Source organism: Acanthochromis polyacanthus, chromosome 11 (genome assembly GCF_021347895.1).
Source record: "Acanthochromis polyacanthus isolate Apoly-LR-REF ecotype Palm Island chromosome 11, KAUST_Apoly_ChrSc, whole genome shotgun sequence".
Taxonomy (NCBI): domain Eukaryota; kingdom Metazoa; phylum Chordata; class Actinopteri; family Pomacentridae; genus Acanthochromis; species Acanthochromis polyacanthus.
The window spans coordinates 14,136,048-14,162,597 of NC_067123.1; the positions used below are offsets into that span (position 1 = coordinate 14,136,048).

The 26,550-nt window shown below is 41.6% G+C and overlaps 1 protein-coding gene and 1 long non-coding RNA gene across 2 annotated transcripts in view; one reads left to right on the plus strand and one right to left on the minus strand.

Moving 5' to 3' along the window:
* LOC110960248 (thrombospondin type-1 domain-containing protein 7A-like) overlaps nt 1-26,550 on the plus strand; it is a 157,162-nt gene that overhangs the window by 89,775 nt on the left and 40,837 nt on the right. Inside the window, exons 9-17 of the mRNA XM_051955557.1 lie at nt 1,166-1,360; nt 2,136-2,402; nt 11,080-11,258; nt 11,411-11,416; nt 11,646-11,779; nt 14,557-14,710; nt 24,987-25,128; nt 25,218-25,333; nt 25,415-25,532. Of these exons, the coding sequence (XP_051811517.1) occupies nt 1,166-1,360; nt 2,136-2,402; nt 11,080-11,258; nt 11,411-11,416; nt 11,646-11,779; nt 14,557-14,710; nt 24,987-25,128; nt 25,218-25,333; nt 25,415-25,532 (1,311 nt within the window). The remainder of the gene's footprint in view (nt 1-1,165; nt 1,361-2,135; nt 2,403-11,079; nt 11,259-11,410; nt 11,417-11,645; nt 11,780-14,556; nt 14,711-24,986; nt 25,129-25,217; nt 25,334-25,414; nt 25,533-26,550) is intronic.
* Nucleotides 13,226-13,853, minus strand: LOC127536013 (uncharacterized). The gene is made up of 2 exons (XR_007944994.1): nt 13,443-13,853; nt 13,226-13,358 (listed from the first exon to the last, which is right to left on the minus strand). It is a non-coding gene; the product is annotated as an uncharacterized LOC127536013 (long non-coding RNA).

The following is a 26,550-nucleotide window of genomic DNA, read 5'->3' on the forward strand; positions in this document are numbered from 1 at the left end:
TTCACAACCCCTTCAGGATGAAAACTTTCTCTGCGTCTAACATTTTCTCCGCATCTAATACTTCATCTGCAGGAATACAATGAGAGCTAATGGTAGCATTAGCCTCATTAGCTGCTCTTTAGAAGGTAACACAAAGGATTTCCTATTGTACAGACTACAGCAGACAGTCAGTCTCTGCATCAAAACTGATAAATAAATTGAGAAGCTATGTGAGAGGGTGCACAAGAATAGCAGTATCACATGCCACTTTTTAACTCTAGGTTGTAAAGACATAGAAAACACAGACCATCATCATATGTGACCTTTAAACGTGCATTTATTCGTCATCGGAAATTTAAAGTATATGTAACAGTTTACCATTTGTGCTTATTAATTCAGTGCTGCCAGATAGACTAACAATGGTTTATTGTGATAAATAATTTAGGTCCCACTATTTAGGATATTTTGTGCAGCCTGTGATCTGAGTGAGAATGCAGGCTGACAGTTGACTTGTCAGTGCATACACTCAGATGCCTATTACAGTCTCAGAGACAGAGCACATTATCTGATTCACATGATTTGCTTCCGCCTTCTTCATTTTGGGAGGCTCTTGTCATTATGTACCATTATCTGTTATAGTATACTCTGAGCTAAAGAGAGACAATTTGATACAAGCCTTTTATTATCCCACTCACTCAATGCAATATGCAGAAAGCCAAACCCATTTTATAGCTTTTAGCTCTTATATTTCTCATGACTGTGTGTCTGTATGTGTAGGTCTCTAAGTTTGCTTTAAACCTTGTGGATATAAGACAGAAAAAATACTAACAAAAATATTGCAAACCTTATCAATGTTATATTCTATTTTCATATCATTATCCATGTTTTCTTTGAAGTGTGGCAGTTGGGTGCCACTTTTAAGTCATTACATTGATAAGTGGTTTATGTAGAAAACTGCTGCCTTTAAAGGCCTGATTTTCTACATGCAACATCTTTATATTAGGCCAGCGTTTTGGTCGTGCTGTTGACTTACTGTGTTGTTGTGCACATGAGCATCAGATCCATCACCATCTACTGTGAACATACAAACTGATGACTCATGTTGGTTTTTTATACAGACACTTTTACCTGCAAAAATGAGATCCTTTTAAAAATCCATTATTTTATTTGTGTATATTTTTTTTAGCTGTTTCATGTCGGAAACAGGATGGTGGACAAGCAGATGTTGAAGCTTGTCTTAAGTTTGCTAGCCCCATGCTGCCTCTCACCCAGCCCTGCCAACTGCCATGCCAGGAAGACTGTCAACTCAGCACCTGGTCCAAGTTCTCCTCCTGCGCAGCTGACTGTGTGGGGGTAAGGACCCGAAAGAGAATGCTAGTGGGTGAGTCTGCCTTTGGAGTAAAATTAACTGATGTACAAGGCTACTTCAAAAAGTTCTCAGTCTCACCCAGAATCAAGGGGCATAACTCCCATTTTTGGGCATAACTGTGCACTATAAAGTCTTACACTATTTTCCACAAAAGCTCTAATATTTGAAGCAATCAAAGAAAAAAGGAGAGGAAAGCTTCAAACATGGGTACTGTTTTTACAGGACAACGTTCTGTACACGTGGCAGAAGCAGCAAAATGTGACTTTGAACCGTGGCCCCATGAACCTTACTTATTTGAACTGGCACCATCTGACTTCTGTTTCACAAACGGAAATCCCACATGCTTGATCACAATTTTAATTGTGATGATGAAGTCATCCACGCTGTTGAAGGGTACCTGGAGGCTCAAGATGTGACCTGCTTCTTCAAAGGGATAGTGAAGCTTGAACATCAGTGCATTAAAGTTAAAGGGGCCACTGTTGAAAAATAATGCAAGAACAATCTTTCTACTGGGACATTTTCTATAGAAGCCATGAACTTTTTAATTTACCCTCATATGTGATGTAAATATGTTTTCCAGTTTTAACTTTTTCTGTGTCAGGTTGACTGAGAGGACTCCAAACCTTCATGTTAATTTCTATATTTAAATTTCTGAACTGCTCACATCAAGCCACTGGGCAATCCCAGCTGGCATTTTAAAGTCCTGTTCAATACATCATGAGTAATCATGATGTAGCAAAATCCTCATTTTGTCTATGTTTACTGTTTTTCATTTTCCCTCCCACAGGGAAGAGTAAAAAACGTGATCAGTGTAAAAACAGCCAGATGTATCCCTTGAGTGAAACCCAGTATTGCCCCTGTAACAAATACAATGCCCAACCTGTGGGCAACTGGTCAGACTGTATCCTACCTGAGGGCGCTCGCATGGAGGGTCACCTGGGCATGAAAGTCCAAGGTGACATCAGGGAGTGCGGCCAAGGATACCGCTACCAGGCCATGGTGTGCTATGATCAGGACAACCGCATAGTTGAGACTTCTCGCTGCAACAGTCATGGTGAGTCAAATAACTCTGTCACCCTGACCCTTCTTCACTGAATTCAATGTCAGCTCAAAAAACAATTCATACAGATTTCATTTAGAACCAGGTACTTTTACTCATGTTTCTGCCAAACCACCTTTGAGGTAAATCCAGTTTAATGAATTAATATTAGTTAAACCCAGTGATGGGAATAGAATAATAAACAGAGTTACTAATGGTGTTATTTTTTTCAGTAAAGGGTAATCTAACGATTTACTATTTCTATCGTTACAACGCTGTTACCATTACCTACAAATAGCAGTTGCGTGTTATAAACTAAGGTAGTGTCTACAGATACGGACCCGTACCCGTAGCCTGTGGGCTATGGATACGGCACTTTCCATTTGCCAGACAAATATGGACCCATACGTGAGTCTCGCGAGTCAAGAAGCTGCTAACCACTGCAAACTGTTGAAAGGTAAGCAAAGGTTAAGGTTAGGGTTAGTGTTAGGGTCAGGTTTAGGGTCCCTACCTGTAGTACCGATGCTACGGGTCCGTACCTCCAGCGTCTACTGGGAGTCACATGACCAGATCTCGCGTATCTGATTGGCAAATGGAAAGTACGAGTCCGTACCTCTAGCAACTACCATAAACTAAAGCTACTCATTGAAACTCTTGTTATCAGACTTGGCTCTCAAGGTACGTGCCCACTAGATGCATTTTTCCTGCATGTAAATGCGCCGTATCTGAAAATTGTATGCATGGTGGGTGGTCACCTGTGGGCTACAACATTGCTGCGCGACAGTGCTTGAGCCTCAATGGACCACTACGTGGTCACATGGCAGCGCTTTCAGCTTGACAGTCTGACAGATGCATCGGAAAAACAAAGGGGCTTGGCCGCAAACTTTCTCTTTTATTTCGAAAACACTTCATTGAAAAGTATTTCTGAAAGCACTTGAGGCAAGAAGAAAGCTCTGCAGTAGCTAAATCTGTCCTTGTTTAGTTTCCCGACGGCTAGTTTAGATGTTTGACTAAAATTTTATGATGTGTCAGATCTTCGCATGGCGCATTGAATTTGCATGAAGTAGAAGTCAAGCCTATTTTATGCAAATGAGCTGTGGCCCGCTCGAAATGCACTGCAACCAAACCAGTTTGCAAGATTGTTACTTTTGTAGTGGAGTAATTGAGTTACTAACTCAGTTACTTTTTGGAAGAAGTAACTGGTAGCTATAACTAATTACTTTTTAAAGGTAACATGTCCAACACTGGTTGAACTATGTTTATTAGCTTGCACTCACTATGTGACTGGTTGTAAATTTTGACTACATAAACCTTTAATTGCCTTTAATTGGGTTTTATCTCATTTGTGACTTCATGAAATTACCTGCATGTATTGACGGTTTAAACAAAACATATTAACAAAGTTAGTAGTTCTGTGTATAAGAGATGCATTGAATACAATATGTCCAATGTCTACTGTGATTTGAACGCCTTACCTTGTTGCCTCTGCTCTCTGTTCTATGATGTGAATGATCCAACATCTTCCAATATTGTTGTGTAACTGAAAATAGATTTCTCTGAAGACACAATATACTTCTGAGTTAACCAGTGAATTTATGTGAAGTTAGTGTCTTGGTTCTGGAGGATTGAGTCACAAAGCTGTCATTAAAATATACGTACTGTGGTCCCTCAGCTATCTATCACAGCGGTTACGTTTCAGACCCCCATGTGATAGACAAAAATCCGGGAAGTAGCGACCATATTGTAACTCCTAAATATTGATCGACTCACTCATCTCCAGGGCTGTAGGTCAGGCAGGTTACAATTATCTTGTATTTTTATCCTCATATCTTTTGTTGTCATATCTTTAGCATGCTAAACATCCCCAGCAGGACAGGACAGTTTTCTGTAGGTTTTATTCACCACTCAGCACAACAAACATGGACCATGCTCTTACCGACTCTCCCACGGTACCACAATTAAATCAGCTGTACCAAAAACAATAAGAATACTGGGACACTGAACAGGGCAATAAGCAAACTCAGATCAATAAAATATCTGACCAAATAATCAACTAAATAAGATCCAAGGCAAAACATCAATAAATACCCAAATAATAAACACAAAAAAAGTAAATGCGAATGAACACAATCATACACAAATCCAATGCTACAATATTTATTATTACTCTGCCAAGGAACATGGCAGAGTTATGTGATGATCGGCATATGTTTTTCTGTGAATCTGTCCTGTGCAACATTACTCAAAAAGGGACAACTGGATTTGGAAGAAATTTTCAGGAAAGCGCGAAATGTAACAAGGACCAAGTGATTAGATTTTGCCAGAGATGCAGCTTATTGTCTGGATCCACGGATTTGTTAAGGATTTCCCATTGCAGGATGTAGTGGCCAGCTCGGCATCACTGTAACCATGACAACAAGTGAATGCTGTGTCAGTTGCCTCCTGATGATCACATGATTGCAATCCTACTACAAATCCACCATTGTGGACTTATCAGAAATGATACAAGGAACAATTGATTAAATTGTGGGGGTGCTTCCAAGTCCTATCAATTCCTGCCACTCGCTACATATTTCGATCAGGCAATTCGGTATCCATACATAACATACACATACATAACACATGCCTGTGTTCAGCAAAAGGTCTTGGAATGAACAGTCTTGGCGGAGTACTGCACTCTCTGAGTCCTTCTATAAACCGTCCCCACACACTGCACATCACCGCAGCGCATCACTATGTGCAGCAGTCAGACATCTATATAAAATGGACAGATGCTGAATGTTGCTACACATAGGAGACAGAAAAGACTGATATTACGATCACTAAGCCAATCAGCACCCAGTGCGATACGCTACACATTTTATTTTGATTAAATATTATTTTAATATGTTTCAATTATTCTATTATATATTGTTTTCTTCAATTTTTTAGGCTGGAGTTTGCATGTTCTCCCTGTGCATGCGTGGGTTTCTCCGGGCACTCTGCCTTCCTCCCACAGTCCAAAAATATGCTGAGGTTAACTGGTTACTCTAAATTGCCCGTAGGTGTGAATGTGAATGTGATTGTTCGTCTATATGTGGCCCTGCGACAGACTGGCGAACTGTTCAGGGTGTCCACTGCCTTCATCCGAGTCACCTGAGATAGGTTGCAGCCCCCCCCTCCCAACCCTAGTGAGGATAAAGCAGTGTGTAGAGAATGTTGAATTTTTTAAGCTAGAAAATGCTTATTTTATCACAAAAATAATTAAAATAATGGAGCAATCATAGAGCCGGTTGCTATGATTGAACTGTTGTGCTGCAATACACCATGGGAGTTCGGGGTGTTGGGGGTTTAAAGGTCATTATTGTTGTTATGCTAGTGTTACAGTGTTATTAAAGTTTGTGTTTTATTGTGTTGTGGTTTAATCAGCCTAGTTAGTTTGGTTAAGTGTTATGTTGTCAGGACCATGAGTGTTTGATGACTTCCTGCCACATTTTTAATGCTACTGTTGTCTCTGTGTCAATTAAAAGCATCTGGCAGTTGCATAGTGCATGAAAGGCAGATATTCTTTTTCCAGCATCATTTATCAATGCAACTTGCCACAATAAGTGTAGAAAAATGTTTATACTGCAAAATTCTGCGATATAGTGAAAAATCCGCGATACCAAATGCAATTTAAAAATCTACAATGCAGTGAAACCACGAAAAGTGAACCACGATATACATCATAAAAAGGAGACAAACTTTGTTCTGTTTCTAGGGAAATCAAGTGTTTTATCCTTAACAGTGAACAATCTTTGTGGAACACTTGTCTGGATACAGACCTTTGAATGAGCCCACTCTCATAATTAGATTAATTTGCTTGACAGCATGACATGGAACAGTGAGTTGCCATTTTAAAAATCAACCAGTCCAGTGAGCACAGCCGGGGCACTAACAATTAGCCACTCTGTGACATGGGCAGTACTGACAATGTTGTCAAGCTGTGCAACAGAACACTGGTACCAAAGAGGAAAATTTGACCCATATGATTTACATAGATAGTATATATTTTCAACATTGCTCAACATTGTAAGTTGTTTTTGATTCACTACGTAAACTATGTTGGCATGGCTGAAGGAAACTACCAGTTAGTTGGCTGGAAATTGTGACTCTAGAAGGCCTTGATTTACTCAAAAGAATTAAGTGGAGTACCGTTATTCTGCAACAACTTGACTCCGCTCAGTGTCAGTTACCAGTATGTCTTTTTGTCAAGCCACCAGTGTATAAACAATCAATCATGGAAACTTGGGAACGTGTCTGCTGTCAGCAGCCTACATGTATCAGTCCAATTTGTGATGAACTGTATTAACATTTTACAGTATATTTCAGCACGGGCGAAACAGGGAATTATGAATCACAGAGCCACTATATTCTGCATTTTAACTCTGGGAATACACAGAACACATTAAAGCATTTGGGGGAATGAGCTTGTCTGTTTGCTCATGGAGAAACCTGTCTCATTGTGACTACAAGCTTTTCTCCCAGTATGGTGCTGTTTGATGGTAACTATCTGTAACTGTAATAAGATATTGGGCTCAGAGTCCTGCTGCAGCTGCTGCTTAATTACCTCCGCCAGGAGGTTATGTAATCACCGGAGTTTTTACCTCCGCCAGGAGGTTATGTAATCACCGGAGTTTGTTTGTCTGTCTGTCCGTCTGTGTGTGTGTGTCTGTCTGTCTGTTTGTCTGTTAACAGCATAACTCAAAAAGTCGTGGACGGATTTTCACCAAATTTTTACGGGATGTCCGGAAGAGCAAGAGTAAGAATCGATTAGATTTTGGAGGTGATCCGAATCACCGTCTGGATCCAGGAATTTTTTGAAGGTCGAAGGATTGGCGGCCATCTCTCAATTGTCCTTCGACCTTCAAAAAATTCCTGGATCCAGACGGTGATTCGGATCACCTCCAAAATCTAATCGATTCTTACTCTTGCTCTTCCGGACATCCTGTAAAAATTTGGTGAAAATCCGTCCACGACATTTTGAGTTATGCTGTTAACAGACAAACAGACAGACAGACAGACAGACAGACAGACAGACACACACACACACACACACACACACACACACACACACACACACACACACACACACACACACACACACACACAGACGGACAAACAGACGGACAGACAGACGGACAGACAGACAAATGGCATGGGCTCTCTGAGTACTTTTCTAGTTTCTATTGGATTTGATTTGATGTTTGATTTACTTTCTCATGCCAGGGAGTCTAGTGAGCGTAACCTGGAAAATGTCTGCTCCTCAGGCAATAACTGGGAATCAGTGATGCATTTCTTTTTTGTTTGTTTGTTTTCAATGGTAGGAGTAGATATGCACAATATATAATTTACATACCATTTCACCACTTTCATTGTGGTGTGCACATGTGCAATAGTCATCTCAGGAAGTGCAATGTGAAGTAAGGCAAATTAACACAACACATAAAAAAGGATTTGGTTGCAAATTGAAAAGATCATCACAATTTTGTATTATCACAATTAAATTAACATGGTTATGGTATTGATGGCTCGGTAATGACCAGTTAGGTGTAGCTACCAAAAGGAGGCAATTACATGTTGTGTACATATGGACGTATGTTTGGACACACCTCATTTATTGTTTTTTCTTTATTTTCATCACTATTTACATTGCAGATTCTCACTGAAGGCATCAGAAATATGATGAACACATAGAATTATGTAGTAAGCAATAAAGCTTAGTTAAAAATAACTACTCTTTGCTTTGATTACTGCTTTGCACACTCTCGGCATGCTCTCATTGTACTTCATGAGGTAGTCACCTGCAATGGTTTTCACTTCACAGGCGTGACTTGTCAAGGTTAATTTGTGGAATTTCTTGCCTTCCTAATGGGGCTGTGACCATCAGTTGTGTTGTGCAGAAGTCAAATTGGTGCACAGTTGACAGCCCTATTTGACAACTGTTAGAATCTATATTATGGCAAAAACCAATAAGCTGAGTAAAGAGAAACGACAGCCTATCAAAACTATAAGAACTGAAGGTCAGTCAGTCTGGAAAATTGCAAAAACTTTGAATGTATCCCCAAGTGCAGTCTCAAAAACCATCAAGTGCTACAACAATACTGGCTCACAGGAGGACCACTCCAGGAAAGAAAGACCCAGATTCATCTCTGCTGCTGAGGATAAGTTCATTTGAGTCACTGGCCTCAGAAATCACAAGTTAACAGCACCTCAGATTAGGGCCCAGATAAATGGCACTCAGAGTTTTAGTAACAGACACATCTCTACATCAGCTGTTCTGAGGAGACAGCGTGAATCAGGCCTTGATGGTCAAATTGCTGCTAAGAAACCACTACTATTGAAAAGCAACACGCAGAAGAGATTTGTTTAAGCACCAGGAATGGACCAGTGAAACTCTGTGCTATGGACAGTTGAGTCCAAATTTGAGATCTCTGATTCAACTCGCCGTGTATTTGTGTGACACACAAAAGGTGAATGAATGGTCTCTACATGCATGGTTCCCACCATGAAGCATAGAGGAGGAGGTGTGATGGTGGGTGTGATGGTGTGGGGGTGCTTTGTTGGTGACACTGCTGGGGATTTATTCAAAACTGAAGGTGCACTTAACCAGCATTGTGACCACAGCATCCTCCAGCGACATGCCACCCCATCTGGTTTGCGTTTAGTTGGACCATCATATATTTTTCACAACAAGTCCTCAAATTCATACGATCGCATCGGTCGTATGTAACGTGCACTGGAATACGACCCATGAGAGCGTATTTATGTTAGCGCCCCTACAGGGAAAAGGAATGCATTACGGGATTTAATTTGAGAAACGGCTTTTCCCTCGTGAAATGGCTTTTTCCTCACTTTCACAGCACGGGTTTAGGGTTATGGTTAGTGTTAGGGTTAGGGTGAGGGAAAGGGATAGGGATAGTGTTAAGATAAAAGTTTGTTCATGGTGACGTTTCACCTGCGACACCGGAGCGTCGATATTTACTCAACCGCCAGAGGTTGCATAGTCAAAACGTAACGCTCGGTCGTAATACGGACGTGTACAGACAACCTATGTGGTTGTTTTTGATTTGAGGACAGGCTGATTTTTCAACAGGGCAGTGATGCCAAACACACTTCCAGGCTGTGTAACAGCTATTTGACCAAAAAGGAGGTGATGGGGTGATGTGTCAGATGAGCTGGCCTCCACAGTCACCTGCCCAAAACCCAGTCAAGATGGTTTAAGAGGAGATGGACTGCAGAGTGACAGCAAAAGGCCAACAAGTGCTTAGCATCTCTGGAAACTCTTTCAAGACTGTTGGAAATCCATTTCAGGTGAATACCTCATAAAGCTCATCCAGAGAATGCCAAGAGTGTGCAAAGCAGTAATCAAAGTAAATGGTGGCTATTTTGAAGTTTCTAAATTAACATGTTTTGACCTTTCTCACATTTTTTTAGTTTACTTCATATTTCCATATGTGTTCATTCATAATTTTGAGGCCTTCAGTGAGAATCTACAATGTCATGAATGGAAGAAAAAGTATTAATAATAATAAACTTTATTTATAGAGCACCTTTCATGCACAAAATGCAGGCCAAAGTGCTTGAACAAAGTGATATAAAATACAACAGTTAAAAAAAGAGTAAAACAAGGAATACAACAATAAAAACATAAAACAAAAAAAATGCAAAAACAAAACAATAGCCGTGACAATAAAATCAATCAGAATAAAAAGCCAAATTGGCTGGTTGGGACATAAGAAGAAAGGCAGTCACTGATATAAACAGGTGATAAATTATTAAAAGCTTTGTAGACAAATAAAAGAACCTTAAAATCAATCCTAAAAGAAACAGGTAACAGGTATTAAATGAGAAGGTGTGTCCAAACTTTTGACTGGTAGTGTATGTATTGGGGCATGTGTGTATTTTTCTTTTTTTAAATATTATTTTATCTTATTTATATGTCCAATTTTATTTTATATGTTCTTAATAGTATATGTTCTGTCATATGTGTTGCAGTACAGCTTGCTTTTTGCCTTTGTCCAAGACAAATTTCTTCCATGGGAGACAATAAATGAACTTTGAACTTTGATGATAAATGGTCTTCCTGTCGGAAACAGTACCATGTCAATAAAACAGTTTGGTTTCCACTTTGGTACATCTTCCCATAAAATACCTGTTTCATTGTTGCACTGCAGTAACTAAGGAAGGACTGGAAGCTACTCTGTGCATTGCCACCTAGCTGGTTTCTACTGTATGCCAAGTGTTTAGGGAACATCTGGAAATTGTAGTGTCTATTCTTAAGCAGACGTTTAACAAGTGATAGTATTGAGAATAATTTTATTTCTTCAGGTGAACATTATGTTCAGCACACTTTGATGCAATTGTGTATATAAGCAGGAGTCAGGAAGAGCACTCACACCTACAAGCAAATTAGAAAAATCAGGTAACCTCAGCATATTTTTGGACAGTGGGAGAAAGCCAGTGTGCCCTGAGAAAATCCACACATGCACAGGAAGAGCATGCAAACTCCATGCAAAAAAAAAAAAAAGATCCCAGGAAGACTGGGATGTGAACCAGGGATCTTCTAGCTGCAAGGCAAAAGTGCTATCCACCACTCCACTGTGCAGCTCACTTTATTAGCATGCTATTAGTAATTGTGATCTCTGCTTCTCTGTTATGTGACTGGTTACAGGATATATTGAGGAAGCTTGCATCATCCCCTGTCCATCTGACTGCAAATTAAGTGAATGGTCTAACTGGTCGCGTTGCAGCAAGTCATGTGGCAGTGGGGTCAAAGTTCGCTCCAAATGGCTCAGAGAGAAGCCCTACAATGGTGGGAGACCATGTCCCAAACTGGACCACATCAACCAGGTGAAGGAGGGCTGACTTTGAATAGTGGGATTTATATTTTGAGCAAAATCTTGCACTTAAATGCTTGCCTTTGTAAGTACAGTAATCTGAACAACCTTTTTACTGTTTTTTTTTTTTTTTTTTTTCCTTTGGTGAATGGATTCCATCCACAGGCTCAGGTAGGTGTACTGTTGCTTCTTGTTGGTTGTTTAATATCTTTTACATCTTTGAGTTATACATTTTTGAACCTTTGTCTTTAATTATTTCTTAAATCATGTTTTTGCCTTGTACTGGAATTGCTATGAGACATGCCAGGAAAATGATGCACAAACAACTATTTTCTCATTGCTGAATTATACATTTACTGTTGGAGACCAGACAGGTAACTGTAGTGTTTGCATAAATTAGGTGTATGAGGTGGTGCCTTGTCTCAGTGACTGTGGACAGTATGTCTGGGTGGCAGAGCCTTGGAGTGTATGGAAAGTCAGCAATGTGGACCTGAAGGAGAACTGCGGTGAAGGTATCCAAACTCGAAAAGTCAGGTAAGGAACCAGCAAATGTTGCAAAGACTGAAGCTAGCTTTCTTCATCTGCATTCTTGTCTATTAATGTGGTCTCATGGATTATTGAAAAGTCATCTACATTGAGCCAGTTACAGTTTTTTTATGACTGCATGAATACTAAAAACAAAAAAATGACATAATTATCAACACCTTACACTCAAGGAGCAAAACATTGGACCAGACTTTCACTACTATAAACTCAAAGTCAGCCTCACAATTTTAGCAGAACAATGCACAGTGATTTGCGAAACACTAAACACACTTGTCTACATTAGACACAGAAGTATATTATATCACTTCTTTGCAGTTCCAAAGCACTGAGTGACAAATCACTACACCCATCAGCCAGTTGACTAAAAACACATCAGGTGTGCAAACACATGATTACTTTATTGTAGACACACCAATCAGGTTTGAGCAGTATAAAACCACCGTCATGCCAATATGGGCCCTTACAACACAGATCACATTCTCACATTTTTGGACCGTTTGCACAACCTTGTCACAGTAAATAACCAAATGCACCAGATGCCACACATTGTCATCTGGGACAATGTGTCAAACCAATGCTCTGGTCCAGAACTGGTTTCAACACCATCCATAGTTTATAGTACTGTACCTTCCACCATATTCTCCATTTCTAAACCCCATTGAAGAGTTTTTCTTGGCATGTCGGTGGAAAGTTTATGATCTCTGGCCCCAGGCTCATGTGCCCCTCATTCAGGCCATGGAAGAAGCTTGTGACCAAATCGATGCCGCAGCTGCAAAGATGAATCCGTCATTCAAGACGGTTCTTCCTGCGTTGCCTTGCCAATGAAGATATTGCCTGCAATGTTGATGAAATTCTCTGGCCAGATCTAGCTAGGTGAAGAGATGTGTAGCATTTAATTTATTTTATTCAGATTTCCTGTTCGGTTTCTTCTTTTACTTTACAGTACTTTTAACCTGTACTGTTAGTACAGTATTTTGTCCATTTTCCAGGATTACAGTGTTGGGACATATTTTGTTGTGATTATCCATGCTGATTGATTTTGGTTATAAGAGAAATAAATCATATTTTCAATAGTCTGCAGCTACTCTGTGTACTTCACTTACAGTAATCTAATCACTGAGAGGTAGAATTGCTAAACGTGTTTTAAGTTAGACATGGCAGTGTGTAACTGGCTCAATCAGAATTAAGCATTATGAAATTTGTTTCATGTGGTAATATAATATAGTTTTTAGAACAGTGTTTCATTGTGCACAGGATCTGAGGTGTTCTGCATATTGTATGTGTGGTTGTGCTAACTGTGTAACATTTTGAAATTCTGAGTCCTGTTTTCAAAATTGTGCTTAAGCAATAGTAAAAAACTAAACAAACATAAGTCATAAGTTGTTATGGTGAGCAGAGGCTTAAGTTCAGGAAATGAGACTTCAAACCAGGGAGCAATTTAGAAAGCTTTATTTTACAATGCAGGAACAAGATACAAGAACTACAACTGGAAACCAGAACTATTCTATAACGCGGAAATATCCTTTATATCTCAGGACAGGTAGATTCCTCCTGGCAAAGAGGCAGACTAAATACAAGACAGAAAGAGTAAAGAAAACACAAGCTAAAATATTAAATCAGAGTCTGGTATTGCTCGGGTAGGAAAACTTACCTGGTCTGGATGTCTCCAGAGGAGACTGGTGCACTGGGAGGTGGTGATGTGGCGGCTGCGGGTGGCTGTGGCTGGACCAGCGGTGGCATGGCAGAAATCCTACAGCTGAAAGGCGACAGCTTTGTGAGGTTGGCGTTGGAGGTGGCCAGAGTTTGTAGTTTGGCAACAGAGGCGGCAAGCAGGTGACAGAGGTGTAGGAGTGAGGGAACCAAATCTGATGTGTATGAACCAGAGATATCCAGGGGTAGATCACACAGGGGTTCTGTAGGGGATTTTCAGGAAGACAGAAAACAGGAATCCAGGGTAACACGAGCAGGCAGAAGCCAGTCTGGAATGGAGCAAACACAGGATTACAAAAAGTACAAGAAACCAGGAACTAAGACTGAACAGTGCACTGCACTGACTAGAGAATGTTCATGGTCTGGGAGTGAGTGGCGTCAGCTTTTATGGAGGAGTTGAAGTGGCTGATTAACTAATCCCACCTGCTCGTTCACAGCTCTCGCTGATTAGTGATTGTAGTCACCTGCTGCCAGCCACTGTGCACAAGTATACCTAATTAGAAAGAGAAACCAAAACACAAAGGGGAGGGGGAGAGCATTGTTGCTACCTGGCACCCGCAGCTGCGGGTGTGACACAAGTGTTGTAATTTTTCCTTTGCAACCTTAAATATTTCACATAGATGAGAAATTAACTAATCAAATTGCTGCTCATGTTTATATGGATATTTTTGTAGTTGCAAGTCCAGAGATGACCCTTCGTCGGCCACTGTTCAGTGTGAATTCAGCAGCCTTCTGGTCAAGTCTCAGATGTCTCTGAGCTTTCTGAGTGTTAGAAACACCTTTTGCAATTTTTTGTTTTTATTTTAGAGTTGAAGTTTTGTTTCTGTTAAATGGGTTTAGAGTTAAAGTTAGGGTTAAAAACATTTAAAGTCATGTTTTTAAAGCTTATTAGCAACATACTGATGTGGTAAGGCATTACTCATGTCCTCAGACCTAGGTTAATTACACCTAAATAATTGGATTTTAGTTAGCTATTCTTACTGCTCAACAGTTTTAGACTTGCTGAGGTGTCGTAAAAAACAGACTAACCCTGTTTTTAACTCATTTGGAACCAGGTGTATGCTCAACACTGTAGATGGGCCCTCTGAGCAGGTAGAAGACTACCTGTGTGACCCAGAGGAGATGCCCCTGGGTGCTCGTAACAGCCGGTTACCCTGCCCAGAGGACTGTGTGTTATCAGACTGGGGAGTCTGGAGCCCATGTTCACTGGTAAGAATGGTATAGTCTTCTTTCTTTCACCGTAGCCTACTGCTCCTTTCCTTACTTCTTTGAAGGAAGCCTAATTAAAATGCTCCTGTTGTTTGTGTTGTAATCAGCTAATATCTATAGAAGGATCACACAGATCATAGTAACTTCAGTGGCTTAATCTCTTATGTGTAAGAGAGACAGGACTTCTGATAGAACGACTGTCATCTGACCGGACGGACTTCCTCATGCAAGTGGTGCAGTGATTTGCCGTCACCATCAAGCACCTAGCTAGCAAGTTTCAGCCCAGCCAGGAGAGTTTTGAGTGAGTTTTAAATGATTTTGAACGAGTTTAAATTATTGTCACATTTTACAAGCCACTGTGATTAATCAGCCCTGTAATTTTAGCCTGAAACTAGTAGCCAAATCAATCATCACAATCCAAGAACCTTCTTATACTCTATATCCATGTCTGTCTCCCCTGCGGCCCCACTTACCTCTCCACATGGGTGCAATGATTGTCTCCAAAAATCCTGGTCAATCGCTCATCTTCAACGCCGTATCTCCAACCTCTACTGGATCCGAAATGAGGAAAAACTACTGGACTCAGTAGTCAAGCTGGGCGCAGGTCCGCCTGCCAACTCAGCCGAGTTAGATCTCACTATCCCAGCTACCGACGTTGATCCGCCGCCCTCGACAAGTGCTGCCACGGCCTCTGTCTCCCCGCTTGCCCCCGGTCCCAGAGGGGCTCCTGCTTCGAGGCTGGCTGCCTCGGCCCCATCGCCACATCTCCAAGCCGAAGACTGCTGTCTGTTGCTGGTGCGAAGCCTAAGCTCTTGCCTCCTGCCACAGTGGTTTCTACTCCAAACCCAAAGCACGGAGCATTGAGCTCCACTTCACTGCATGAGTCCTGGTATCTAGCAGAAAGGCCTGTAAAACCAGCTGGCAATCCCCCTGTGACCTCCAACTTTCCAAACGGTATAAGACCATGACTCTGGATGACTTTCCGCCCCTGGCCAAAGAGTCAGACCCAGTGGCTGTTCCTAAGCGGGCTCTCCCGGCTGGTGCTTCCTCTTCAGCGGAACTGGCTGATGGCCCCTCCCCACCTGCCCTGGCCGGCTCTTCTCTCACTACGGTTCCAGCTGGTGTTTCCACCCTCGCGGCTTCAGCGGTCATCTCCATCTCTGCAACCTCTGAGTGCCCCGAGCCGGGGCACAAAGCATCCCGCCCCGCTGGCTCATCGGTGTAGCACAGGCTGCTGAGGGACGCTGTGCGCCGCCACTCGCTGGGATCCTCTTTTCAATGCTCTGCTTCCAAGCCGCAACATCCAGAGAACATCCAGTAACCATCTGATCCAAATGAGGCAAAACAGGCTCCCCTTCTCCCCTGTTTCCTCCGACTGCATTAATTGTGGGGGACTCCATCATCAGGAATGTCCGCTACTTCAACACAGTCACTCGCTGCTTTCTCGGTGCTACTGTGGCCGTCATCCTGAAAAAACTGCATTCCCTGCCTTCCACAGTCACCAGGATTATTGTTCATGTTGGTTGTAATGACACCGTCCGTAAGCAATCTGTGTTGGCCTGGCAGAAACCTATGGACTATTTCTCATTAAACCAGACCACACTTACAGGATATACATACATGGACAAGCCTCGCCCTGAGGGGCGGGGTGGTGGTGTTGCTGTGATATACCAACACGGTCTCACGGGGATTCGTGAAACTGTCACGTCAGTTTTTGTTTCGGTTTCGTGCGCACCAACACGATGTCGTCATGTTTTTCGTGCCGCTCACCACGAGCGAAACCCGCTGTGGTAATCACATCTGAAAGTGGTTTATACCGGCGGATTCATGACGATTTAAGCTGTCCATCGGCGTTTGCGGCCGCCGCCGTGGCTGCGGCTGTGGCTGGATGTCTGGCGGCCGCAAACGCCGATGGACAGCTTAAATCGTCACGAATCCGCCGAATTTGCATAGGAATTTAAAGAATGTCCGGCGGCCGAAGCGGTGGCCGCAGCGGCTGCCGCAAACGCCGATGGACAGCTTAGATCGTCATGAATCCGCCGGTATAAACCACTTTCAGATGTGATTACCACAGCGGGTTTCGCTCGTGGTGAGCGGCACGAAAAACATGACGACGTCGTGTTGGTGCGCACGAAACCGAAACAAAAACTGACGTGACAGTTTCACGAATTCCCGTGAGACCGGGCTGGATATACAGGAAAGGCAATAAATTATCCACCATCTCCACCCCTGCAGTTAGCTCCTTTGAACATCTCTCCTATAAATTATCTGGTCCTACTCCCCTGGTCACTGCCATCATCTCCCGACCCCCCAAGCCACATCCATCCTTCCACACTGACCTTTCTGATTTTCTAACCCAGCTCTGTGCCATATTGCCTGCCGTTTTCATCCTTGGAGATTTCACTGTCCATATTGACAACATAAACTGTAAATCTGACAGAATTTCTGGAACTTTTACAATGTCTCAACTTCACACAGCACATCAAACTCTGCACCCATAGCCGTGGTCACACACTGGATCTGGTCTGCTCCACTGGTCTCACTCTGCATCAACTCTCCAGCCTCAACCTCCATATCTCTGACCACCTGGCAATAACCATGGACATTGACATTCCCTCCCCCCTCCGGAAAGATAAGCGCAAAATATCATTCAGAAATATCAAGTCTCTCCCCTCTCAGCCTCCCTCACCACTCGTATATCTGCCTTCCCTCCCCCACTTACTGATAATCCAACTGGCCTTATCAACTTCTACAATCACACTCTCTCCGCCTGTCTTGACCAACTGGCTCCTATTAAATCCAAATCTGTCTCCTTCACACACTCAGCCCCATGGTAAACTCCACAACTTCACATCATGAAATCCCATAAGCGTCAGCTTGAAAGACTCTTCAAGAAAACAAGTTTAACAGTTCACCTCCAGGCCTATTCCGACTACCTGCAACAATACAAGAATGCTCTGAACACAGCCCAGACTATCGTCTACTCTCACCTCATACACTCTGGCTCTAGCAACCCAAAGACCCTGTTCTTCACGATAGACAAACTTCTCAAACCCAGACAAGTGCAACTTATTCCTGACATTTTTCCAAGCAAAAATTGACAATATCTTCAGCAACCTGTCCACCTCTGCTGCCCTCTCAATGCCCACACCCACCTCCCCCGCTTTGACCAGTCAGCCCTTATCGTATTTCTCTGAACTATCTCCCACACAACTCTCTAAATTTGCAACAGGAATTAGCAGCTCCACCTGCACTCTTGATCCCATCCCATCCGCTCTCACCAAGGCCTACCTCCCTTCCATCTCCTCTCTCATTACCACAATAATTAATTCATCTCTCAGCTCCAGATCAGTACCACAATCCCTCAAACTTGCTGATGTTACTCCATCCTTAAAAAACCCGGACTCAGCCCTGATATCATGACTAACTTCTGTCCCATTTCCAACCTCCCTTTCCTATCAAAAATCCTGGAACGTGTTGTAGCTGCCCAAATCCAAAGCCATCTCACCTCCAATGCCCTGTTTGAAACATTCCAATCTGGATTTCGCTCACAACACAGCATTGAAACAACCCTTCTTAAAGTCACCAATGACATCCTCCTCTCTACAGACTCTGGCCTCCTCACCATCCTCATCATGCTTGACCTCACTACAACCTTTGACACCATCAACCACTCCATCCTCCTCTTCCGCCTGGAATCCCTCAACATCACCGGTACCACCCTCCCCTGGCTCAAGTCAAATTTCTCAAACAGACACGAGTTCATCAGCATCAATAACTGCACCTCCTCTGTTGCTCTCTGCTGCACGGCATTCTCCAGGGTTCGGTGCTTGGTCCCCTCAGGTTCATCCTCTACATTGTCCCACTTGGTAATATCATCTGTAAACATGGTCTCCACTTGCATTGCTACGCTGATGACATACAGATCTATATCTCAACAAAATCCATCACCCCAACAACCTGCTCCACCCTGACCAACTGCTGTCAGAGCGGATTCTTTGGTACTGTTAATGAGGGAAAAAACACTCGGAGACAAGGATGACCCAGAGTCAAAATATTCATTTAAGAATATTTAGTAAAAACGCATTGGATAGTACAGAAATGCATGCATGCAGACTCCATGTTGATCTAGCTGACATCAGATCTGACTTAAAACTAAGACAATATTCCTCTGCATGCAGCTGTTCACAACAAAGAGCGAATTCTAAACTATTACATGAGTTTTTAACTAAGAAGCTGTTGTCTTCTGATTGGTTCACACTGCCGGATGTCTTCAGTCTTCGTCCAACCACAGCCGTCTTCACCCTGTATTGAGAGTACTTTGCATGTGTGTGTATGTGCCTGCCTGAGGTGTGACTTCCTGTGAGCTTTGCACAGACTACAACTCAGCTCTCTGCAGACAACAGGTCTGAGCTTCTTGCTCAATTTATGCTGAGCTTTGAGTTTTATTAATTCAGCTTATTAAATTTATATTTAATAATAGTACAACAATATCAATAATTTAATTATTTGTATAAGGCAGATTAATCTGATTTTATCCCTATTTTAATCTAGGATCCTCATAGGTTAATATAAGATTTCTATGCCTGTCCCCAATTTACTGTTAATTTAAGACATTGTTGATTACATTTTCTTTTAAGTATTTTTCTTATGAACATTATATTCTAATCTTAATTCCCCAATATTGTTTTATGGTTTAACACTTTAACTTTTATTCTTGTTTAAACATCTAGCTGTTGTTTGAACCTTTTGCCCTGTCTCTGTCCTCTGTGAGTACATGACAAGTTGCACATCTCTGTAACCGCAGACCCCCCTCTTTCTTCCAGGTATTGCATAGTTTTAACGGATGTTCTTTACTTTTATTTTAAAACTGTCACCTGTCCACGCTAAACTGCCATCCTAGATGCTATTCTTATTCCAGTTTGTCAGTTTTGAAGCGAGGGGGAAAGTTCTCCCCCCAACTCTTGAAAGGTCAGATGTAACCGCAAACCTTTAGTCAAGCAGAGCATGAAGCATTTATCTTAAACTTACTTTCCTTAGGTCAGATGTTGAAACCTGCACAACCTGCTTAGATCAACACTTTTCCAGGTTACGAGCAAGAACTCAAACATGCATTCATAAGCACTTTAATATATTTGATTATAGGGTTAATACAAGTTGCAAGCACATTAATATATGATTAACACATAATATGATCAAACGAAGGTTAATAATGAATATAAGTAATAAGTAAAAGAGTAATTAAATGATGATTGTAAGTAATGAATAAAAGTAATAACATGATGATCATGAGTAATAAGCAAAAGTAATTAATATGATTGTAAGTAAAAGTGATAAAATGATGATCATAAGCAATAAGTAAAAAGTAATTAAAATGATGACTATAAGTGATAAGTTAAAAAGTAATAAAATGATGACTGTAATTGATAAGCAAAAGAGTAATTAAAATGATTATAAGTAATAAGCAGAAAGCAATAAAAACATGATAGTTTAATAGATATGTAAAATGAATATTCCCCACACTGCCTCAGTGGAATTAAAATATGGATGCAAAATAACTTTCTTCAACTGAACTATGACAAATCAGACATGATAATCTTTGGCCCCAAATCCCTCATAAAAAACACTGTCAGCTTCACTATGACAATTGACAAATGCACTCTGTCCCCATCACCTCATATTCGTAATCTGGGACTCCTTCTTGACAGCAACCTCACCTTCCAACAACACAACAACCAGATCACCCGGAGCGCCTCCTTCCACCTCAAAACATCGCACGCCTCTGCAACTCACTCTCCTTTCCTGCTGCTGAAACCCTCATCCATGCATTCATCATATCCCGAATTGACTACTGCAATAGCACTCTTTATGGCTCGTCCTCAAATGTTCTCAATAAACTTCAGTATATCCAGAACTCTGCTGCCCGCCTCCTCACCCACTCCCGCTCCTGCAAACACATCACCCTTGTCCTCCAAAACCTCCACTGGCTCCCCATCCCATACAACCCGGTCTCACAAGGATTCGTGAAACTATCACGTAAATTAATCTATGGTTACGTGCGCACCAACACGATTTTCTCATGTTTTTCGTGTTGCTCACAACGAAATTCAAACCAATGTATTTCAAGCGGAGGACTTTTCATGCCACTCAGAACGTATTTCAAACGAATATTTTTAATGTAAACGCGTTGCGAATCAAAGCGGAGGACTTTTCATACCACTCAGAACGTATTTCAAACGAATATTTTCAATGTAAAAGCGTTGCGAATCCAACGCTATATTTTGCATTACATCGTCCCATACATATAATGTGATGCCTTTATTTTTGCTGCAGGATTTGGGTATTTGAGATTAAAAAACGTTAGTGTTTGTTTGTTTGCAAACGGGTTGGATTTTGTTTTCATATCTGAGTCTTAATCACACCTGAATAGAACGTTTAATTAATCAAATATTCCTCGTGTGTCATGTTTCTCCTCGGTCTGATTTAAGCGAGTTACGTAGGGCATTTTGAATCGGTATATTATATTTTTAATGTAAAAGCATTGCGAATCCAACGCTATATTTTGCATTCGCAGGGGCCGGCAATTAGATGTGGCTTCGGGCCAAAATTTGTGTAAACATTATTCGGCGGTTTGACCGACGGGCCGGTGCGCTGGTATTTATTAAATAATTTTGATGAGTGGGTATCCGATGCCCGTATAGCTCAGCACGTTAAGCAGGTGACTCATGTACAAGAGCTGGTCTCGGACGCGGGTTCGATTCCGGTTTGCTTTATTATAATATTTTGGAAGTTTTTCATACACAAATGCAGATTTCTAAACGGACTGCTGTAAAACTTTTTAACATGATTGAAGATATCAAACTCATGGACAACTCCTAACCCATTGGACATTCATGCGGACAGACTCCTGTTTCAATTTAAAAAAACAAAACAAAACAAAACGTGCAGCACTTCGGCACCTTTCTTCTTCGGTGGTGTCTGTGTAAAACAATGTCCAACATGCAAACAGCACACCTAGCGCCATGAAGCACAAAATGCAGGTGTAAATCAATGGGGTGCTGAACATAGTAATATTCATAGCGGAAATAATAGATAATAATAATAATGATAGGTAATAGAATATTCTGAAATTAAGCTCGACTGTAGACAGGTATTTTGCAAACACTGTGAACACACACACACACACTAATATATGTTAGAGAAGCAGATAATGGCAGTAAAGTCAATTATTTTAATAATTTGAAGAGACAATATATGATTACGCTATATATACATATATAAACAAAATACTGACTAATGAACACATATTTCTATATAAAACTATATATATATATATATATATATATATATAAAATATCATTTTCTGACATATCTTTTTTAATATATATGTATGAATTATATTGATAGTCTATATGTGATTTATATAATAATTTTCTCTGATATATAACTTCTGTCTATTGTTTTATATAAAAATATGTGTTCATTAGTCAGTATTTTGTTTATATATGTGTATATAGCGTAATCATATATTGTCTCTTCAAATTATTAAAATAATTGACTTTGCTGCCATTATCCGCTTCTCTAACATATATTAGTGTGTGTGTGTTCACAGTGTTTGCAAAATACCTGTCTACAGTCGAGCTTAATTTCAGAATATTCTATTACCTATCATTATTATTATTATCTATTATTTCCGCTATGAATATTACTATGTTCAGCACCCCATTGATTTACACCTGCATTTTGTGCTTCATGGCGCTAGGTGTGCTGTTTGCATGTTGGACATTGTTTTACACAGACACCACCGAAGAAGAAAGGTGCCGAAGTGCTGCACGTTTTGTTTTTTTTTTGTTTTTTTAATTGAAACAGGAGTCTGTCCGCATGAATGTCCAATGGGTTAGGAGTTGTCCATGAGTTTGATATCTTCAATCATGTTAAAAAGTTTTACAGCAGTCCGTTTAGAAATCTGCATTTGTGTATGAAAAACTTCCAAAATATTATAATAAAGCAAACCGGAATCGAACCCGCGTCCGAGACCAGCTCTTGTACATGAGTCACCTGCTTAACGTGCTGAGCTATACGGGCATCGGATACCCACTCATCAAAATTATTTAATAAATACCAGCGCACCGGCCCGTCGGTCAAACCGCCGAATAATGTTTACACAAATTTTGGCCCGAAGCCACATCTAATTGCCGGCCCCTGCGAATGCAAAATATAGCGTTGGATTCGCAATGCTTTTACATTAAAAATATAATATACCGATTCAAAATGCCCTACGTAACTCGCTTAAATCAGACCGAGGAGAAACATGACACACGAGGAATATTTGATTAATTAAACGTTCTATTCAGGTGTGATTAAGACTCAGATATGAAAACAAAATCCAACCCGTTTGCAAACAAACAAACACTAACGTTTTTTAATCTCAAATACCCAAATCCTGCAGCAAAAATAAAGGCATCACATTATATGTATGGGACGATGTAATGCAAAATATAGCGTTGGATTCGCAACGCTTTTACATTGAAAATATTCGTTTGAAATACGTTCTGAGTGGTATGAAAAGTCCTCCGCTTTGATTCGCAACGCGTTTACATTAAAAATATTCGTTTGAAATACGTTCTGAGTGGCATGAAAAGTCCTCCGCTTGAAATACATTGGTTTGAATTTCGTTGTGAGCAACACGAAAAACATGAGAAAATCGTGTTGGTGCGCACGTAACCACAGATTAATTTACGTGATAGTTTCACGAATCCTTGTGAGACCGGGTTGTCCCATAACACATCCAGTTCAAAGTCCTCCTGCTGACCTTCAAAGCCCTTCATAACCAAGCCCCCCCATACCTCAGAGACCTGCTCCAGCGTCACACTCCTTCCCGCAGCCTTCGATCATCTACTGCAAACCTTCTCTCTCCCCCGCTCAAAACCAAGCACCGAATGGCGGCAAAATGCCACAAGCTGGGCTCGAACTCACAACCACCGCACCAAAGGCAGAGACTCAAGCTGTTGAGCTATCGGTACATGCGGGTAGAGGGGTCTGTGGGCCGCTATAGTACTAATTCTCCCGGGCCGAAATTTTGCCCCTGCACACCTCTGGTCGGAGCTTCCACTTGGCACAGGTGCAAATTTAGCATCTGGGCGTTTGTTTTTTTGTTTGTTTTTTTTTAACCTCACGAAGGTGTGCTGCGTGTCTGTGCAACTCTCGGCCGAGTGCGGATGGTGCGTTCAGGAGCGTCGGAATTTTCTATACTACTGAAAATAACTGGGTTTACAACGGCTTACATGTGAAGAATTTGAATGTGTTAGAGACAAAATGATCCCTGACAAAAAGTGGGGGGACACGTCCCCACCGTCCCCCCTAAACTGACACCTATGTCTGTGACTGCATAGACCTGACCACTTTCAAATCACTCCTCAAAACCCACCTGTTCAGAACTGCTTTTAACACATAACATTAATATATTTTTATGATGTGTTTTATGATTATGATGTGTTTTTATGACTCAGTTTTTATTATTTTATTTTATTGTCTGATAATTGTGATGCAAAGTGTCTGAGTGTTTTGAAAAACATTATACAAATAAAATGTATTATTATTATTATTATTATCACTAGTAGCACAGCAAACTGTAATTTATTAGGGGAAACTGAACATTTTAACACAACATCTTTATTTATCTGACATGTTTTTTGGTAAATGTGCAGTTGGGGCTCATTTCATGATATGCTTCAAACCCATAACTGTATTTGCGGGCACAAAGCAGAAAACATATTTTATTACTTTCATGTATGGTGAGGATAATGTTAGACAAGGTGTTTAATTTTACACAGGAGAAAGCATTAACAAAAAGGCAGAACAATGGAGCAGTGAGGAAATAATATTGCTGAAACAACAGCTGCAAAAAAGGTATTTTGTCAGTTGAAGTAGAGTCCAAGATGAAGGTAAACGTTAAAGACAGGACCTTCCCAAGTCTAAACAATGGTAGTGGAACAGAGTGAACACATGACCAGTGAAGATTTCAGATGAGATGTTCTGGACAAACCTGGATGTGGAGGTAATCGGGAGGACAGATGCTAAAATTAAGAAGGAGGGGACGTTACCAATGTGGGAAAACGGAAGTAATGAAGTCAATAAAGCAGCAATAATAGACTATACTCACCGAGAATATAGAACATGAGGGAACAGGTCTTCCTTACTGAATTTATTCATAAGCTTCTTTACTTGTCATGTGTGCACAAATATAACTGTCACAATTCTTTCCTCTGCTCCTTAGCCATGTAGTGAAAATGGTACCCGAGAGAGGAGTGCTTACCTGCTTCGCCAGCCAGGAGAGGAGATGGAGTGTCCTTCGGCAAAAGAAACAGAGCCATGCAAACTCAACGGCAACTGCTTTCACTACTCTTACAATATCACCGGTAACATTTAAAGAGCTTAATACAAAATACAGTTCTGGTATAAAGTTTAGGCTGAGGGTTTCACTCACCTTTTGCTGACATTTCAACAGACTGGAGTACCTGTCAACTGAGTGAAAGAGCAGTGTGTGGAAATGGCATTAAAACCCGCATGCTGGACTGTGTCCGTAGTGATGGTAAATCTGTTGACCTCAAATTTTGCAAAGAGGTAAGATGTGTTTTCTTTTATCAAGGTCTTTTGAAATTATTTTGAACAAAGTCATGAAAAACCACTGATGTTCTTTTGCAGCTGGGTCTAGAGAGGAAGTGGCAGATGAATGCTTCCTGTGTTGTAGAATGTCCTGTGAACTGCCAGCTGTCTGATTGGTCACCATGGTCAGACTGCACTCGTTCCTGTGGGCTGGCAGGTATGTTTGTACAGTAACTCTGTTTGTATGAATATTTGAAAATTTCAGCTGGGATTGGGCTCTTCTTTGTCCTAGCAGGCCTTTCAGCCCAATTACAATCTCAATTGTATCCACACACAAGTGTTTCTTTGTTGTAAGACCTTGTTTTAAGAAGTGGGTCAGGACTTGGTGTTAGCCTCTGAGTTATACTCCAGCAAGAGGTCCTTGTAGTGTTGATGATACAGAACAACAGGGCTTGGAACAATCCAGTTGATAAGTTACTGTCACGGTTTCTCACTGACGAACCCGAGCAGAGAACATACCACTGAGACTGAGGCAGGATGTAACGCCGGTTTATTGAGAGAAGATGTGGAGAATGTGGAGGGGTGTGGAGTCAGAGAGGAGTTCGGGGTGAGATGGGGGGGGGGGGGGGGGGGGGGGGGGAGCCAGGGATCCGTGGACCGTGAGCGGTCTGGACGTAGCGGAGCAAGGTGACAAGGAGAGCACAAGAGCTCACTGCAGCAGGCAGGCGGAAAGCAGGGGAGCCAGGGGAGAGCCAGACACAGAAGGTCCTGGATGGTGAGGCTGCGGAGGGGGTCCAGAGGTCCAGGAGGGGAAGACGAGGAGAGAGTCCAGAGGGGAGCACGAGAAGGTGGACAGGACAGGAGAGGATCTGGGCAGCTGGGTCGATCTGTGAGGAAAGGAGGACAGGCTGGGTTAGAAACAGAACTGGTATTGAATAAACTGAAGCGGCGAGAGGGAAACTAACTGCGTGGCAGGAGTTTACGATCTGGCAGGGTGTGAGAGGATGAACCAGTCTTTTATTGCTGGTGTGGAGTAATCAGGAACGAACCACAGCTGTGCGGATCCCGGGGAGGCTGCTGATTACTGAGTGGATGCAGCCATGTGGCCATGCTCCACCCGGTGCAGCGCTGGGGCGAGAGAGCGGAAAGGTGAGAGAGGAGAAGGAAGAGAGACAGGAGCAGGAGTGAGGGAGAGAAGAGAAAGAGGGAGAGACGCAGGGGGGAGACAGATGGGA